We start from the raw sequence: 15,759 nt of genomic DNA, 5'->3' as shown, positions 1-15,759 counted from the left end.
CACCCACCCGTGTTCAAAAGGCAGAGAGGGGTAGGGAATCCAGAGGAACAGATTTTTGAGGACAAGCTTCCCCCATCTCCCTAGGGCCATCAGGCACAGGAGAAACAATGTCATGGCGCCATAGTCTTACCTGGTTACTGGTGTTGGCCAGAGGTATCTCCTACGGGTTAAGCAGATTCAGGAGGAGGAAGAGGAGGAGGGCAGCCCCTTATTGGCTCATTGGCAGCAGGAAACTTTATAGTATTTCTTGGGTTCATACCCTACAGAATCAGATCTCTGGTGCTCAGCATAACTTGGGATCAAAGCCCTGCGTGCCCTGCTTTGCTCTCCTCTTCATTCGAGCACATTCACCTTTTTCTGTCTCCAGTATGATCCATCCCCTTCCTTATCTCCCCCCCCCCCCGCCCACTATACCCTCCACTCCTCTTATCTATCTTTCTATCTCTCTCCTCCTTCCACCAGCCCAATTCCCTCGCTCTTTCATCAATACAGCAACGTAAGTCGGTTTTCCTAAGCTCCAGGACACCGTTCTCCTTTCCCAGCCCTTCCTTATCGACCTTCCCAATCACGGTTTTCTCTCCGTCTCCTTTCTCTTTCCCTGGCAGCTCTGGGGGAAAGAGAGAGGAGGAATAAAAGCAGAGCGATTGAATTTCAATCCTGGGACCCACCACTCCACCTTCCTGGGGGCTTGGCTTGAGGAGGAGGGGAGGGTAAGTAAGCAGAGAGAGAAAGAGAGAGGGGGAGAGAGTAATGAGAGGGGGAGACAGGAGTCCGAATTCCTGACCTTAACTTTTGAGAGAGGAGCGGCCACAAAAGCTTTAGAAAAACAGGGATTTGGGAAGTTGTCAAAGAAGAAAGACATTCTTTGACTGCTGTGTGATATGGATGTTTCCTTGTGTAGGAGAAGGTGCAGCCTCTGGCACCGCCTGCTGGTGGGATTCTCCCCCCAAAAGGGGACGTTGTTCCAGCAGAGAATCTGCTTCCTATCCTGATTTGAAAAATAATATAAATGCAACCATGTGTCTGGCAGGGATACTATATTACTATCAAATGGGGTGTGTTTGTGAAAACAGACTGTGGGGCTTGATTCCCAGTCCTACCCAACACCCATAATTTCTCTACTTATTCATATTATTTCCACGCACCTCTTTGCCTGGCAGAGAACCCAGGTGTCCTGCTCATAGGACTGAAATATGACCAATATGTAACAGAACTTCCAAGCTTAAAAAAACAAAACAAAAAGGGAAAACGCTCTTGGCCAGCTGCCAGAATTTTGTATGTAAAGGCCAGAACTACAAACCAGTTGCCATAACTAGCTTGAAGAAAATATTTTTCTTTTTTCTTTTTTGCATGCTTGAAGGGTGCATCTCACAGATGTGCATTAACCTCACTGAGCTCAGCAGCAACACACCATTTCACCAGAAGCAGAACAGAAGCACTTTGTGCAGTGCTTAATGAAACTATGGAACTCACTCCCACAAGAGGCAGTGATAGCCACCAACCTGGATAGTTTAGAAGAGGATTAGACAAATTGGAGCCTGGATAGCTCAGTTGGTTAGAGCGTGATGCTGATAGCACTAAGGTTCCAGGTTCGATCCCTGTATGGGACAGCTGTATATTCCTGCATTGCAGGGGGTTGGACTAGATCAGGCATCCCCAAACTGCGGCCCTCCAGATGTTTTGGCCTACAACTCCCATGATCCCTAGCTAACAGGACCAGTGGTCAGGGAAGATGGGAATTGTAGTCCAAAACATCTGGAGGGCCAAAGTTTGGGGATGCCTGGACTAGATGATCCTCAGGGTCCCTTCCAACTCTACAATTCTATTAAATTAATAGAGGACAAGGCTATCAATGGCTACTAACCACAGTTGCTACATTCTACCTCCACTGTCAGAGGTGCTACCTCTGAGCACCACTTGCTGGGAATCACAGGTGGGGAGAATTGCTGCTGCTGCTCATGTCCAGTTTGCAAGCTTCCCACAGGCATATCTTTGACAGCTATGAGGACAGACAGGATGATGGGTGAGATGGGCCATTGGCCTGATCCAGCAGGCCCATTCTTCTCTTCCTATGTTAAGAGGCTGCAAGGTACATGTGCGTGTTGCACAGCCTTCCCTCGCACGTTTCGTTGAGCCAGGAGGGTTTGTGTGTTGTGCACTTACTGCATTTTTCAGCAGCTGCAGTGCTTTATGGCAGAACGATTCATGCCAGCACTACAGAGCTCAACCCATTTAAAAGCAGTTTTGCAGTGCTTTTATAACGTTGCTTTCAAGCAGTTGTTAATCAGTACATTAAATGCTCATGTACTGAGCTAGGCCTCCTTTCTAGCCACCCTTATCCACAGCAGCCTCTGTAATTTAAATCCCACTAAGTTCCTGGAGATGGTACAGGTGTGTTTAGGCGGGCGGCATCTGCAGGTACAAAACAGGCTTGCTTCTACATCAACACTGCTTGCTAGAAAGCTGCTTGGAGTTTTGAGAAACTCTGGAATATTGCAGCCTTATTGCACGAGTCCATCAAGTTTCACCTCTGACCTGCTGGCTCTTAGTCACAGATTTATAGAATTGTAGAGCCTGATGTTTAGTCAGAATCTCCTTTCTTCTAAACTGAAGCCATTGTTTCAGGCCCTACCCTCTGAAGCAAGAGAAAACAAAGTTGCTCCATTCTCCATGTAGCAGCCCTTTAGATAATTGAAAATGGCTATTGCATCTCCTCTGTCTCTTTATGAGGCTAAACATACCCAACTCCCTCAACCATTCCACCCCTGTTTTAAACTCCTAGAATAGCCTAGGGCCGTATACACTCCATACTTTTAAAAGTGCATGCCCCCCTTCCCCAAAAAACACACACAAAAGAATCCTGGGAACTGTAGTTTGTTAAGGATGCCACAAATTGTAGCTCTGTGGAGGCTAAACTACAGTTCCCAGGATTCTTTGGGGGAAGACACCTATGGCATGTATGCAGCCTAGGAGTTTTGGATTCCAGCTGATGGGAGTAGTAATCCAAATCATGTGGTGGGTAACAAGAAAATTTCCAATCTGTTATCCAGGATGAGGCACAGCGTTCCTAGGTACTTAAAAGGGCACAAGCCCATAATACAAATTTGTATATGCTGATTTACATGTATGTAGACCTCCGGACAAATTACAATGGTAGGTGCTTAGCAGTAAGTTGAGAGAGAGAGAGAGAGAGAGACAGAGAGACAGAGAGAGACAGAGAGAGACAGAGAGAGAGACAGAGAGAGAGACAGAGAGAGACAGAGAGAGACAGAGAGAGATCTGGGACCTGACAGAAAAGACCTGGGGCTTGAGCTACCCTGTAACTAGACTCTTCCTGTAATCTTACACAACCCACCCAGATTCTTAGCCTGTACAGTGGTACCTCGGTTTAAGTACACAATTGGTTCCAGAAGTCTGTACTAAACCTGAAGCGAACTTAACCTGAAGTGAACTTTCCCATTGAAAGTAATGGAAAGTGGATTAATCCATTCCAGACGGGTCCGCAGAGTACTTAAACTGAAAGTACTCAAACCGAAGCGTACTTAAACCGAGGTATGACTGTAAACTTACCCTTTCCAAGAATCTAGTGGTTCTGGTTGCTTCCTCTTCTTGCACATGGCATACTCCAAAAATATTAATTTTGTCCACAAATGAAAACGATTGGGAAAAATAGAAAGAGAAACCGAAACAGGACAGGGAGGATCAAACTACAACAGATCTTAACCAGGTGCAATTCCCCACCCCACCCCTCACAATTGGTTTCTTGCATTGCTGGCAGGTGATAGCAATACCACTGGGTTGAAAGTGACCCAGATGTTATTAGGTCCTGTAATTTTCATCTGCCTGACTGGTTGACACCTGGATTTGTTGCAAGGCCTCTTAGGTTGTTTCAGTTATTGTTCAGATTTGGCCCTAAATGCCGGGGGGGGGGGGGTGCTGTGAGAAAGTAAGCACAGGCCTTCCAGCTAATACTGTTGTCCAAAACGGGCTGTAGATCATTGATAATATATTGGGCAGGGCCTTTCTCCTAGGTGGGCACCATAGCCATAATAAGAGAACAAGGGAGGTATTAATGGCAAGTCCCTGCACCTCTTTTTCTAGAAGAATTAGCACTGATCTTGGGGAATTAAAAAACAAAAGAGCTGTGAGTAACAAATGATGTTTCTGTCCTTTTATTTGTAAAAGTGTTGATATGCTGTCTTCTCCAAAATATCAGAGCTGTGTACAACAATATGTATGCAATAGCAAGTATACATATTGGGCTGTGGGGCCTGTAGCAGATTATTCCTGTTACTGGTCTGGCCTTGTCAATTTATTTTTTTCCACTTCATTGGGTGGCTATCTGATGTACATTTACCTGATGTAAATCCTTAGCGTTCATTTTTGTCCAACAAGCTAAAATAAACGTGGTTGCATCGTGGGGCAAGGCTATGGGATCTTGTGGTGTGGAAAACAGGAAAACTGCCTTATGCTGAGCCCATCTAGTAGTTCAATATTGTCTCTGCACCGAACTAGCAGTGGCTCTTCAGGGTTTCGGACAGGTAATATTTCTCCATTCTACCTGGAGATTACAAGGATTGTACCGGTAGCTGGGACCATCTGCATGAAAAGTAGAAGCAAGAAGCATGCAAATGTGTACTGGTGATGGCCACTGGTTTCAGGTAAAAACAGAAAAAGTGGTAATTTGTAATCCTCCTTTTTATTGCATAGAAAGTGACTTGTACTTGGTAATGATTGAATTAACTGTTGTCTCAAATTACAGTATTATGGAGCCAAGACTCCACCTTTTAGCTTGTCCTTGTGGTGACTTTCATCTTGCTGTTGTTGTTGTTAGCCTATTCACTGATAAAAAGCCTCTTGTTCTGTGCCTACAAAGTGAGCAACTTTGCTTTATATTGAATAAGGGAAAAAGCTAACTTTCTCTAGGCCTAAACTGTTTCACTGGGCTGCTTGGGAAGATAAAACAGGGGGTGTAAAAGGGACTTTGCAAGCCACCCAGAGCTACTTGGAGGAAGGGTGGAATTAAAAAGGAGTCACAGACAGTTATTTGCCAGCTGAGAATAAATGGCCACATGGCTGTCATGAAACAAAGGTTATGCCACAATAAATCTTGAAAATGGAAAAAAGAAAAGTTAATTTCTGTATTTATCACGGTAAATCCCACCAGTTTTAAAAAATGAAACTGGAAAGTACGAGAAGCATTTTCTAAACGAAGCCTCTCTTCTACAGTCACTACTAGGAGAGTCAACGACGGAGGGGAAGTACTTTCGTTTCAAGTTTTGTTTCCCAATCCACCCGTCCACACGGCCTGCACCGACGCGGCGCCGCTACTCCTCGCCCCTCCCTCTCCCCAGCACCCTGCGTCGGTCACGTCTCTCCCCCAGGCCCCGCCCCCATTCCACAACGTCACAATGCGGTGACGTAATCCTCACAAAACGAGTGTTTATATAGACTCGGCGTCAACAGCGAGGCATCCAAACATTCTATTCCTATTCACAGAAGAAAAAAACCGCCGCCGCCGCCGATTGAGAGACATGGGCTCTGCCGCGACCGACCGCTCTTCTGCCAAGCCCGCCGCCCGATCGCCTGATTACCGCGCCAACCCCGCAACTGCTTGCTGGAGCGAGTTTGTTACTGGCTAATTCGATTCGAGAGGTAAGGAGGCAAAAGTCCATCACTGGATTCTCTCCCCCCCCTTTCCTTGGAACCCAGGAGTCCTGGACCCCCGCAGGTACTGTGAACGGCTAGACCTCGCTCCCCTCCCATGCCAGGCCAGGAAGTTTCCCGGACCGCGTTCTTCTGCTTGTTAACCGCTCGATCTTCCCGTCCCTTTCTAGAAAACACAGGAAACCCGGCCGGCTTCTCGCCTTCTCCCCGCCCACGGCACCCTGGAGCCCTCCTTCGCTTTGTACTTGGGTGTTAGACCGCCCGCCACGCCTCTTTCCACACCACCCAGGCGCCTCGGCTCCTCAGCCCTAGGACCCAGGTCTTCTGCCTCCGGAGGACCCAGGAGTCCTGCCTACCACCCCCGCCTCTCCAGATTCCTTTCCTCTCGTGGTGCGTGCACTGTGCTGGCCCCCACCCCACCCCAGTATATCTCTTCCACAGGTATCCACCCAAGACCTACACCCTTTTTAATTGCTACGTCCTCGTCCTTGCTTAATGCGGTTCTCAGAATGGTGTCTTGGGAATCTCGGCTAGGGAGAGCAATGATGTACTGCCCTGACCCAAATCTGTACCCCAGTATTATCCATGTGGGGGAGATCTCCAAATAGTTTCCTCAAGGTTCAGCAACGAATATTCTATATTTTTGCTGTTCCTTTTTAAAAAAGTATGTATCCTTTTTATGTTGAACCCCTCCTCCCCCAAATTGTGGCACTGCTAGTCCTAAAACAATAGCCTGCTGTATCTTATCTATGCCTCTATGTCCTCTTTTGGATTTTTTTTAGTCATTCCCCCATTAACTTGCACCCCAGACCTCCCCTCCCCTTTGTAAAAATGCATTAGTTATATTGCCTTCTCATTTTGAGTTCTTCCAAGATTTTGTTTTCTGTTCCTCTGTCTATCCTCAGAACTGCCACAATTTTCCACTTCCCCCAATACTGAATTCCTAGGGAAGGCCAGAAAGCAGAAACTGAACTTCACCCTCATTTGGTTTCTACCTTCCCTAGCACACCTAGTTAAGAAACTGCACCATTTCCTTTTCGCTCCACACTTTAAAAAAATATCCCATCCTACCTACCGGACTAGGATGAATGACAATGAGGTTGTTACTGCCACTGTTGTTCTCTCTCTTGGCACCCCTACCCCAAACTTAATATTTACAGTACTTCACATTAGGAATATCCTCAGCTATAACCCTGGAGAGTATGACAGTTGTCCTGTATGGCAGGGAGGGGGTCGATTTCTGAATGGGCCCTCTTCCTTCCTGTTTTAGAGGAGGGCTTTGAATGTTAAGATCTTCCGGCTGTCAAAAGTGGGGTGCTCTCCAGCTGCTGTCCCACAATTCTGGGAATCCATGCATCTTTTTGCTTTCAGGGCATTTGGAAATCTTCAAATGAATATTTTCCCTCCCCTCCCCTCCCCTCCTCTCCCCCTACCCACCATTTCCAGTTCTAACCTGTTGTGGGTCAGAAGGTTTGCTGTTCTTCCTCTCTCCCCGACAGCTGCACACCCGGAATACAGACTGTGTGTGTGTGTGTGTGTGTGTGTTGTGTTATTTCCCCCCCTTTCTGCTTCCGGATTGGGGTGTTGCCAGCGTTCCAGGGGCACTTGCTTGAGCTTGTTTGGGGCGCGCCCTGGATTAAATCAACCTACACATCCAAGCCAGGAAAACAATCCATAGAAAAAAAACAGAGAGATAAACTGAGGCACAGATAGGGGGCGGAAGTAATCTTGCTGGAATGTGGGGATAAGGGCCTAGAAGTGCAGGATTCCTGCCCCATGCCTTAACTTCCTACCTCCTATTTTCCTCCACAGTCATATTCTTAGTCGGGCCTTTCCTAATCCACTTCATGAGTGTGTACACACCATATTTTTAAAGCACATCCCAGAATCCTGGGAACTGTAGTTTGTTAATGGTGCTAGGAATTGTAAGTTCTATGACTGGTAAATAACAATTCCCAGGAATCTTTTTTTTGGGTGTGTGTGTGTGATGTGCTTTAAATGTGTGTTGTGTACAGAGCCAAGGTGTGTATTCCTTTCATTTTTAACTTTTTTAAAAAATACTTACTTACTTTAAAAAAAGTACTTAGTTACAAAAAAACTTAGTTACAAAGTAAAACACCCACCAAAGGATTTCTTGTTAAGAACAGTTAAACACTAAAACCATTCATATTCCGCCCTCAAACCTCCAAAAAAAAACACAGCAGGATGCCATTGCACATATCATTATATTGCTTGGAACAAATAATATATACACCCCGAGCTCCCAAAAATGCAATATCAATCGGGGAAGGGTGCTATTTGCTACCGATACCATAACCCATTCTCCTTCAGGACATTTCTTGCCTAAGGCCTCCATTCCAGAATCTGTTGTTGGTGCCAAGTCTCAGTCCATACTGGGCTTAGTCATAGCAGCCCTGATTACGCACAGAAGGCCTTTACTCACAGCTTAGAAATTAAGCAGCATATAAAATACCTGGCACAAATAAGTAATAAATACTTCACAATTTGAGTATAAACAACCTGTTCTTCCACACTCTGGATTAAGGGAACAGGCCTTTCAGGTGGATAGGTTTCAGGTCTTATATCCCCTGTCTGTGTCTCTCTGTGTGTGTGTGTTTTAAATGTCCTGCTTACAGGAGAGGCTACAGCTCAGTGGTAAATGAAATGCTTTGCAGGCAGAACTTCCTAGATTCAATCCTTGGCATCTCCAGGATAAAAAGAAAATGTGGGCGGTGGGGGGAAGGACCAGGTAGCGGAGATGAAACCCTGGCGAACTATTGCCAGTTGAAAGAAGACAGTGCTGAACTAGAGGTACAAATAGGTCCCATATGCCCTATATATTAAAGCAGTATCATACTGCTTTAAATAGTCATGGCTTCCCCCAAAGAATTCTGGGAAGTGTAGTTTAAGGGGGCTGAGGTTTCTTAGGACGGACGGACGGACACACACGGACACACACACACAAATTCCCCTCACAGAACTGCAATACCATGAGTGCCCTGGCAAGAGGGATTGACTGTTAAACCATTCTGGGAATCTGTACCTCTGTGAGATGGCTTGGGGTTCTACTAACAATTCTCAGCACCCTCAACAAATGACAGTTCCCAGGATTCTCTGGGGGGAGCCATGGCAGTTTGAAAGCAGTATCCTATTACTTTAATGTACAGTGCAGATGGGGCCTAAGTCTGACCCCTTCCTATAATGCAGCAAAACAAAGCATATTGGAATCTGACTCTCTGGGCTTTCCCAGCACCACTTTCAGATTTTTAATAGCTGGTGGCTTATTTTCACTTTGCTTCTTTTCAGGTCTAAGATGCCCCCTCACATCACATCCAGCCAACTGACATCACACCCCTCAGACACAGAGAGGTTATTGATTTGCTGTGACCCCTTCAGGCTCAGAATGGCTAAAATCCTCCCTGCTGAACCGAGCCGGTCCAGCCCTGCTGGCAAGTTCAACATGGCAGCCATGATTCTTGGACGTATGGCCCAGATCGCTATGGACTGGGTGAGGAGGTGGTTGGACCTCTGGCAACATAGCCCTGCCACCCTGGTGAGGGCTGTGTTGATGGGCATTGCCAAGGGGGCGATGCCCATCTTAGAGAAGACGAGGCAACTCTTAAGAGGAACTTGGGAGGAACTTGGAAGAGAGGAAAGCAAAGTGGAGGGGCGAAACTTGAAAGCTGCCCATCTAGGATACCTTTCCCTGGGCAGTCACAAGTGTTACCCTCGAAGGGATACGGAAAGCTTGGCTGAAGGCGGCCATTTTGAAGAGGACCTGGCACTGCTTCTGACTGCTTCCAATGGTCCATCCAAAATGGATAGCATGCGTTTGGAAGAGGATGGCATTTCTGAACCGTACTTGATCAGCACTTCCATTGCCTGCGACCTTGGAAATGATTGGGACATTTCTTCAGAAGAAGATATGGCGCTGGAAGGCAGAGAGAACCCTGGGAGTTCCCCCCAGAAATGGCTGGAATATTGTTGCCATCCACAAGCATTGATGAAAGGATTGAATATTGGCGGATACTGTAGGGAGAATGTGGAAGGTTCCTGTAGCCACCACAGAGAGTTAAAGGATTTTGGAGGGGGCTTTCGTTTGGAAGGTACCTCCGCTTCCCAGGGAAACGAGGAGGGCCTGGGATCTAGTGGGGATTTGGTGAGGCGTGACGGGCAAAGCTTTGAAAGTCCATCTGATTCTCCAAAGGATGGGGAAGAGATAGAAGCATACAAGAAGGGTGGAGATAAGAGTGCGTTCAACTCACCCTCTTGTGTTTCCAAAAGCCCCCTTGTCCTATCCTTGTTCTACAGTCCATCAGAGGAAGAGGAGGATGGCAGTGATGATTCAGAGGACTGGTGGAGCGAAGACGAGATGGAAGAGAGCATTCAGTCTGGGGGGCACCCGGGGAACAGGGAGAACCATTTGGAAGCAGAAGTAGACTCTCTGCATCAGGATGTATTGGAGAGCCCCTGCGAATCTTTTTTTGCAAGCAACAACCCTTTCCACCCACTCTGCTTTTCCAAGCCCGTTCAAGCCCCCACATCTGCCCCTCAGCCTGAGGCCAAGAACCACAAGGAAATCACGGTCACCTTTTATCAGACAAGGCTGGATTCTAAGCCTGAGGAGCTGTGTAATCCACCAACGCGACCACATTTCATGTGGAATCCAAGAGTTTCCTCCAGGCATCCAACTCAAAAATGTTGCCAGCCAGACTCTGAGGACAACTCTGATCTTGTGACCACAGAAGTGTCATCAGTTTCCCAGGAGGCAAACCAGGTGATTAAGAAGGTGAGTTGCTTTAAATACTTTGTTTGTGGACTAACCAGAACCCTTAGGTTCTCCAGAGAATGAGTCTTGAGGGAGACAGTTCAGAAACGTGTGTGTGAGAGAAAGAAAAAGAAAAAGAGAGAGACAAAGAAACTCCATAATTAGGAATAGCCAACACCCTTGGTTCTGCCCCTCACAATTACTAGCCTGGATTAGAGTTCCCATTTCATTCACAAATGTTTCAGGAAGTCTTCCTAATTTTATCACTTAACTGCTATGTATAACTACTATGTTTACACAACAGTTGTTATATGAGTAGAAAATTGGGTATTACAGAAGCTATTCCCCACCCCACCCTGTGCCCATTTTGACAGCTGAAGTTAAGGCAGAAATTAAACAAATATAACTTTTGTTTACATAAATTAATTAAAATAACTCTCTTCCTGCTGTTTAAGTTTTTTAAAACATCTGAAGGCATCTCAAACAGGCTTTTACAATGATAAATAATTCTTTGTCAGCCTCAGTAGATCAGAGATGTTTGAAATCTTAGCTGATGAGCTGAAAAGCCATAAAAAAACCCTGGAAGGGAGCATCTCACAGGGTGAAGGATGCCTAGCTAAGGTAGTCTCTATAGGTGGTCTCGATGGTCATAGGCAGGCACCCCCAAACTGCGGCCCTCCAGATGTTTTGGCGTACAATTCCCATCTTCCCCGACAACTGGTCCTGTTTGCTAGGGATCATGGGAGTTGTAGGCCAAAACATCTGGAGGGCCGCAGTTTGGGGGTGCCTGGTCTAAACAATGTTAAAGAATCAGCCTGCTATGGAGATGGAGCGACAAAGAAAGCTGCATCTGTTGAAATTATGTATTCACAGGGATTTTCTTCCTCAAAGGAAGAAAAGTGACCATGCTCTGTGTGTCTTTGGGTGAGAACTGTATGGCTCTTGTGCAGGGAGAAAGGGGCAGCCCACTCAATGTGATTTGAGCACCACAAATACAGTGGTACCTCAGTTTAAGAACAATCCTGTTTACGAGCGATTCGGTTTATGAACTCCACAAAACGAAGTACAGTGGTACCTTGGTTTACAAAAACAATTGGTTCTGGAAGTCCGTACTTAACCTGAAGCAAACTTTCCCATTGAAAGTAATGGAAAGTTGATTAATCCGTTCCAGACAGGTCCACGGAGTACTTAAACTGAAAGTACTCAAACTGAGGTGTACTTAAACCAAGGTATGACTGTGGTGTCCCGGTTTGCAAACTTTACCTCGGTCTAAGAACAGAATCTGAACGGTGGAAGGGCACCAGCGGCGGGAGGCCTCATTAGGGAAAGCGCACCTCAGTTTAAGAACGGTTTTGGTTTAAGAATGGACTTCCGGAATGGATTAAGTTTGTAAACTGAGGTACCACTGAAGAATGACTCATGGCATAGCCAAGGGGGGTAGCTGCCCCCCTTCAAATCAAGTAAATCAATAATGTTGAGTTCTCCCCCCCCCCACATAAATCCTGGCTACGCCCATTCTCCTTTTCTAAGCTGCTTTTCTCTCCCATTCTAAATATACTTTACACAATCCTCAGATTTTACTTTCTGCACCCCACCTTGTCCCCTGTTAGCACCACCCTGGAATATCCTTAATGCTCCTTGACCTCCCCCCCCCCCCGTCCTGCTGTTGGTTTCGCCCATCCTGAAATATCGTGTAACATCCCTATCATGCAACATGACCAGCCAGGAAGTGGATGATGTAAGGCTGGGTCATTTCCCAGCAGACAGGACTCCCTGCCTTCCCCTCTCTGTTCCCCCTCCCTCCTTTTTTCCACAGAGTGCCGGCAGATCTGTTGAAAGCTGAGCTTAGTAGTTTGCTTAGTCACCTTCCACAAATGCCCCAAATATAAGAGCAACAGCAGCACACATAATAACAAGATGAATTTAAGAACAATGCAAAATGGACACCCATGGCAGAAACCTAGGCTTGCATCCGGTGCTAGTCCTACTCAGGGTAGACTCATTGAAGTTAATTACTGTAACATGACCAACTTGGGTTCATTTCAGTGGGTCTACTCGTGAGTAGGGCTTAGTTGTAAACGGCCTCTATTCCTCCAGCTAGGAAATGCAACCGTGTTAATGGCAGTGGCCACAACTGTCTGAAACCCAAAGAGATGCTCAGGACACAGCTAGAGATTAGCAATGGAACTTGAGGAGTTGTGTTCCTCTGAGCATGGGTAGAGTGCCTTTGCCTTACCCTTGAGCAGGCACAGCCAACCTCCACACACCTATCCCTTGAGGTGGTAAATAATAATATAGTGCTAGTGTTTATATCCCACTTTTTTTCCTCCAAGGATCTCAAGATGGTGTACTGGTTCTCCCCCTTCTCATTTAATCCCCATAACAACCCTGTGAGGTAGGTTAGTCTGAGCAGTAGTGACTGGTTCAAGGTGAAATTCATGGCTAAGTAGGGGGTTTGAACCCTGGGCTCCCAGGTCCTACTGCAACACCTGTTACTGCTACACAATAAGAGCTGTTCTGCAGTGGAACGGTCTCCCTTGGGAGGTGGTGGACTCTCCTTCCTCGGGGGTTTTTAAGCAGGGATTGGATGGCCATCTGTCCTGGATGCTATAGTTGAGATTCCTGCATTGCAGGGGGTTGGACTAGATAACACTTGGGGTCCCTTCTATCTCTACAATTCTATCACACTGACTTTCAAGCATGATGTCTGCACAGGAGTAAGAGGTGGTTTGTATCTTCTTTCCTGCCTGATTCAGTACCCACAGAAAAGGAAGTGGACTAAAACGGGACAACACAAGGCTGCTCTTCCCTGTCCTTGGCTGGAATGGTTACAGCCAGGATGATAACCTGTTGCACATCCTGAAACACCTGGAGAGCAGCAGCTTCCCAACCCCTGGAGGGATGGCTGCCCCTTAAAACATGATATTTGGCTTGTTTAGCTGAGAAAAGACAGTAGGATTCAGCAGGGCCATTACCTGACAGAAAAAGCCAACCTGTTAACTGTATGAGGTCTAGCCAATTAATTAGTTTAGTAGTGTTGGCATAAATTTGCGTAAGAGCAAGAAAATACCTGTCCCGCTATTCTCATAGCCTCTCAATTTCCTCAGGTCCGATTCTCTCCGGTGGTGACTGTTCACCCGCTGGTGGTCTGGAATTACGCATCTCGGGCCGCCCGCCGTGGCCCCTGGGAAGAAATGGCCCGCGATCGATGCCGCTTCCGCCGGAGGATTGCTGAAGTGGGAGCCATCTTGGAGCCTTGCCTGAGGGCAGAACACCGGGCCAAAGCTTGGAGGGAGATCTATGGGGTTCAGCAAGAAGGCAACGACAACAGCTCCCCTCTCCTTTCTGGTTCTGCTGAGGCAGATTAAGCTGTGCCTCCAAAGTCAGGAACAAAATGGCTCTTCAAGATATGGCAGCCATGAAGTAAACCGTCCATTAGAGATACATATAAAGGGTTCTGAGGTTTTGAGAGCCAAACTGAATCCTTTTTTTTTAAAACATTGGAGATCGTAAGGGGAGGCTCATGGGTCTGAAAGGAGGGCTCTGTGTGTGTGTGTGATGTAGCAAGATTTAATTCTGGGCCTGAAATCCACGTTCTCTCAGGGTGGAGTGGGGCCCTGAGGTTGCCATGAGGAGCAAGAGCTTCTGTGCTCTGATATTTCTGAATAAATGCACTGATGTAAAGCTGCTACTACCTCAGTTTATTTGAAGGACGTGGCTGCCAGGCCCTTAGTCTACCAATGCGTGTAGCATAACATGAATTGGTGGCCCTGCCTGGTGGACACTCAAGCGTGTTATGCGCATGCTCTAGTTTTCACATGTTAAATGGACAGAATTTCACAGGGTTTCCTAATGTATTTCTATTTTACATGCTAGTTATCTTCCAAAGCAAGCCTTTGATATTTAAGTAGTATTTCCCCCCCCTTAATTTCAAAATATGTATTAAATTATTAGTAATGGTGATGTGAACTCCCAGGATGTCTTGATGTATAATTTATCTGTCCACAAATTATTATTTTAAATAAAAAAAATAAAAATATTGCAGCTATGACTATAATCCTCATCATCTTGGCACCTATGGTTATTGAAAATGTAATATTGAAGGCTGATTTCAGAAGTCTCCCCACAACATGTGTTTACCCCTTATTTGTGACTAGAAGCACCCACTAGTTTATACTTCTCCAGGGGGATATGGGTGTCTTGAGCAACAAACATGCCTCAAAAGCTGTCTCTCAAAATCAGAGATGGTAAAGTGATGGCAGGGTGGAAATCACAGGAAAGTGTAGGATGACAAAAAAAAAACCCAACCACTTAGTTTTTTGGTATTTCTTCAAAGCCTGGGATTTCCCCCAAGCCTGCTGCTACTTTCCCTCTGAAACCCCATCAACATTCTCCATTGAAGCATTATCATTAAAGTGTCAACATGGCTTCCCCCAAAGCATCCTAAGAACTGTGGGTTACAGGTGCCAAGTGTTGTTCGGAGACACTTATTCTCCTCAGATCTCTACAGTTCTCAATAGATCCCTGAGAAGAGGGATTGACCCTCTTGAGAAGTGTACCTATGAGGGGGGAATAGGGGTGTCAGGCCCCGGGCCCTTAACTTGCCTCTTTAAATTATTTCCTCGGCCTAATTTTGCCCTTACCTACCACAGAAATGTGGCCCGTGGAAAGTTGCCCAGTGGTGAATATGGCCCTCAACTTGAATTGTTCCCCCCCCCCATATTTTATTTCAAATCAGAACCTAGTTTTAAGCCTGCCAAGTTTACACAAAAGAGGAAGGGAAAAGCCACTGGAGTAAGAAAGCAGCCAGAACAGTATCAGCTGTTCACAAACAACCTTGTGATGGGTGACATGTTTCTGTTCTCTCATGGCTTAGGAATGCAGCCTTGCATACCAAAGGGCAATGACTCATAAAGGCCTTTAAAATAAATGACTGGCAAACTGAAGCCAGCACCTACTAGAAATAACTTCTGCCCTGTCAACTCGAGTCGAGGGTGGTGGCGGTGGATGGGTTTTGTGAGGTAAACAGTTAAGCAAGATGGCAGCCTGTTGGTACCACACTGTTCGGCCTAGTTAAAAAAAAATAAAGATCTGGTTCTATGAAAGCCAAAGGTAGACTTGCTATGCAAAAGGCAAACTTGTTAAATGACAACTGTCAGCCTAGCAAGCATGGTCAATGGCCAGGATTTTTTTTGGGGGGGGGGTTAGTTCAGCAACATCTAGAGGGGTAAAGGTGGTTCTCTCCTGCTATAGCTTATTGGACTCCCGACTCCCATCATCCCCGGCCACTGGACATGTTGCCTGGAGCTGATGGAAGCAGGAGC

At 46.3% G+C, this 15,759-nt stretch overlaps 2 protein-coding genes across 5 annotated transcripts in view; one reads left to right on the top strand and one right to left on the bottom strand.

The window, feature by feature from the left end:
* The window catches only part of PLEKHA4 (pleckstrin homology domain containing A4), a 41,519-nt gene extending 34,255 nt beyond the window's left edge, over positions 1–7,264 (bottom strand). For 2 of the 4 annotated variants that reach the window (XM_035135463.3, XM_088656114.1), the window contains exon 1: positions 7,121–7,264. The gene's annotated coding sequence lies outside the window, so the exon portion shown is untranslated. Of the gene's footprint in view, positions 1–130; positions 616–7,104 lie in introns of those variants that run through there. The other 2 variants (XM_088656113.1, XM_088656112.1) reach the window with 2 other exon arrangements.
* PPP1R15A (protein phosphatase 1 regulatory subunit 15A) lies at positions 5,473–14,479 on the top strand. Its single transcript, XM_035135465.3, has 3 exons — positions 5,473–5,655; positions 8,974–10,456; positions 13,543–14,479. The coding sequence occupies exons 2-3, from the start codon at positions 8,981–8,983 to the stop codon at positions 13,801–13,803; spliced, it is 1,737 nt and encodes a 578-aa protein (XP_034991356.1). The 5' UTR covers positions 5,473–5,655; positions 8,974–8,980; the 3' UTR covers positions 13,804–14,479.
* The last annotated feature ends 1,280 nt before the right edge of the window (positions 14,480–15,759 follow it).

The sequence above is a fragment of the Zootoca vivipara genome, chromosome 12, assembly GCF_965207765.1.
Source record: "Zootoca vivipara chromosome 12, rZooViv2.hap1.1, whole genome shotgun sequence".
Classification (NCBI taxonomy): Eukaryota; Metazoa; Chordata; class Lepidosauria; order Squamata; family Lacertidae; genus Zootoca; species Zootoca vivipara.
This window is presented reverse-complemented; position numbering and strand designations above follow the sequence as displayed.

What these genes read in the sequence shown, in the direction of transcription:
- PPP1R15A (XM_035135465.3), top strand. Translation starts at nt 8,981, where the DNA reads ATGCCCCCTCACATCACATCCAGCCAACTGACATCACACCCCTCAGAC. An exon ending in CAAACCAGGTGATTAAGAAG is followed by an intron (nt 10,457 to 13,542) that starts GTGAGTTGCTTT and finishes CAATTTCCTCAG; the next exon opens with GTCCGATTCTCTCCGGTGGT.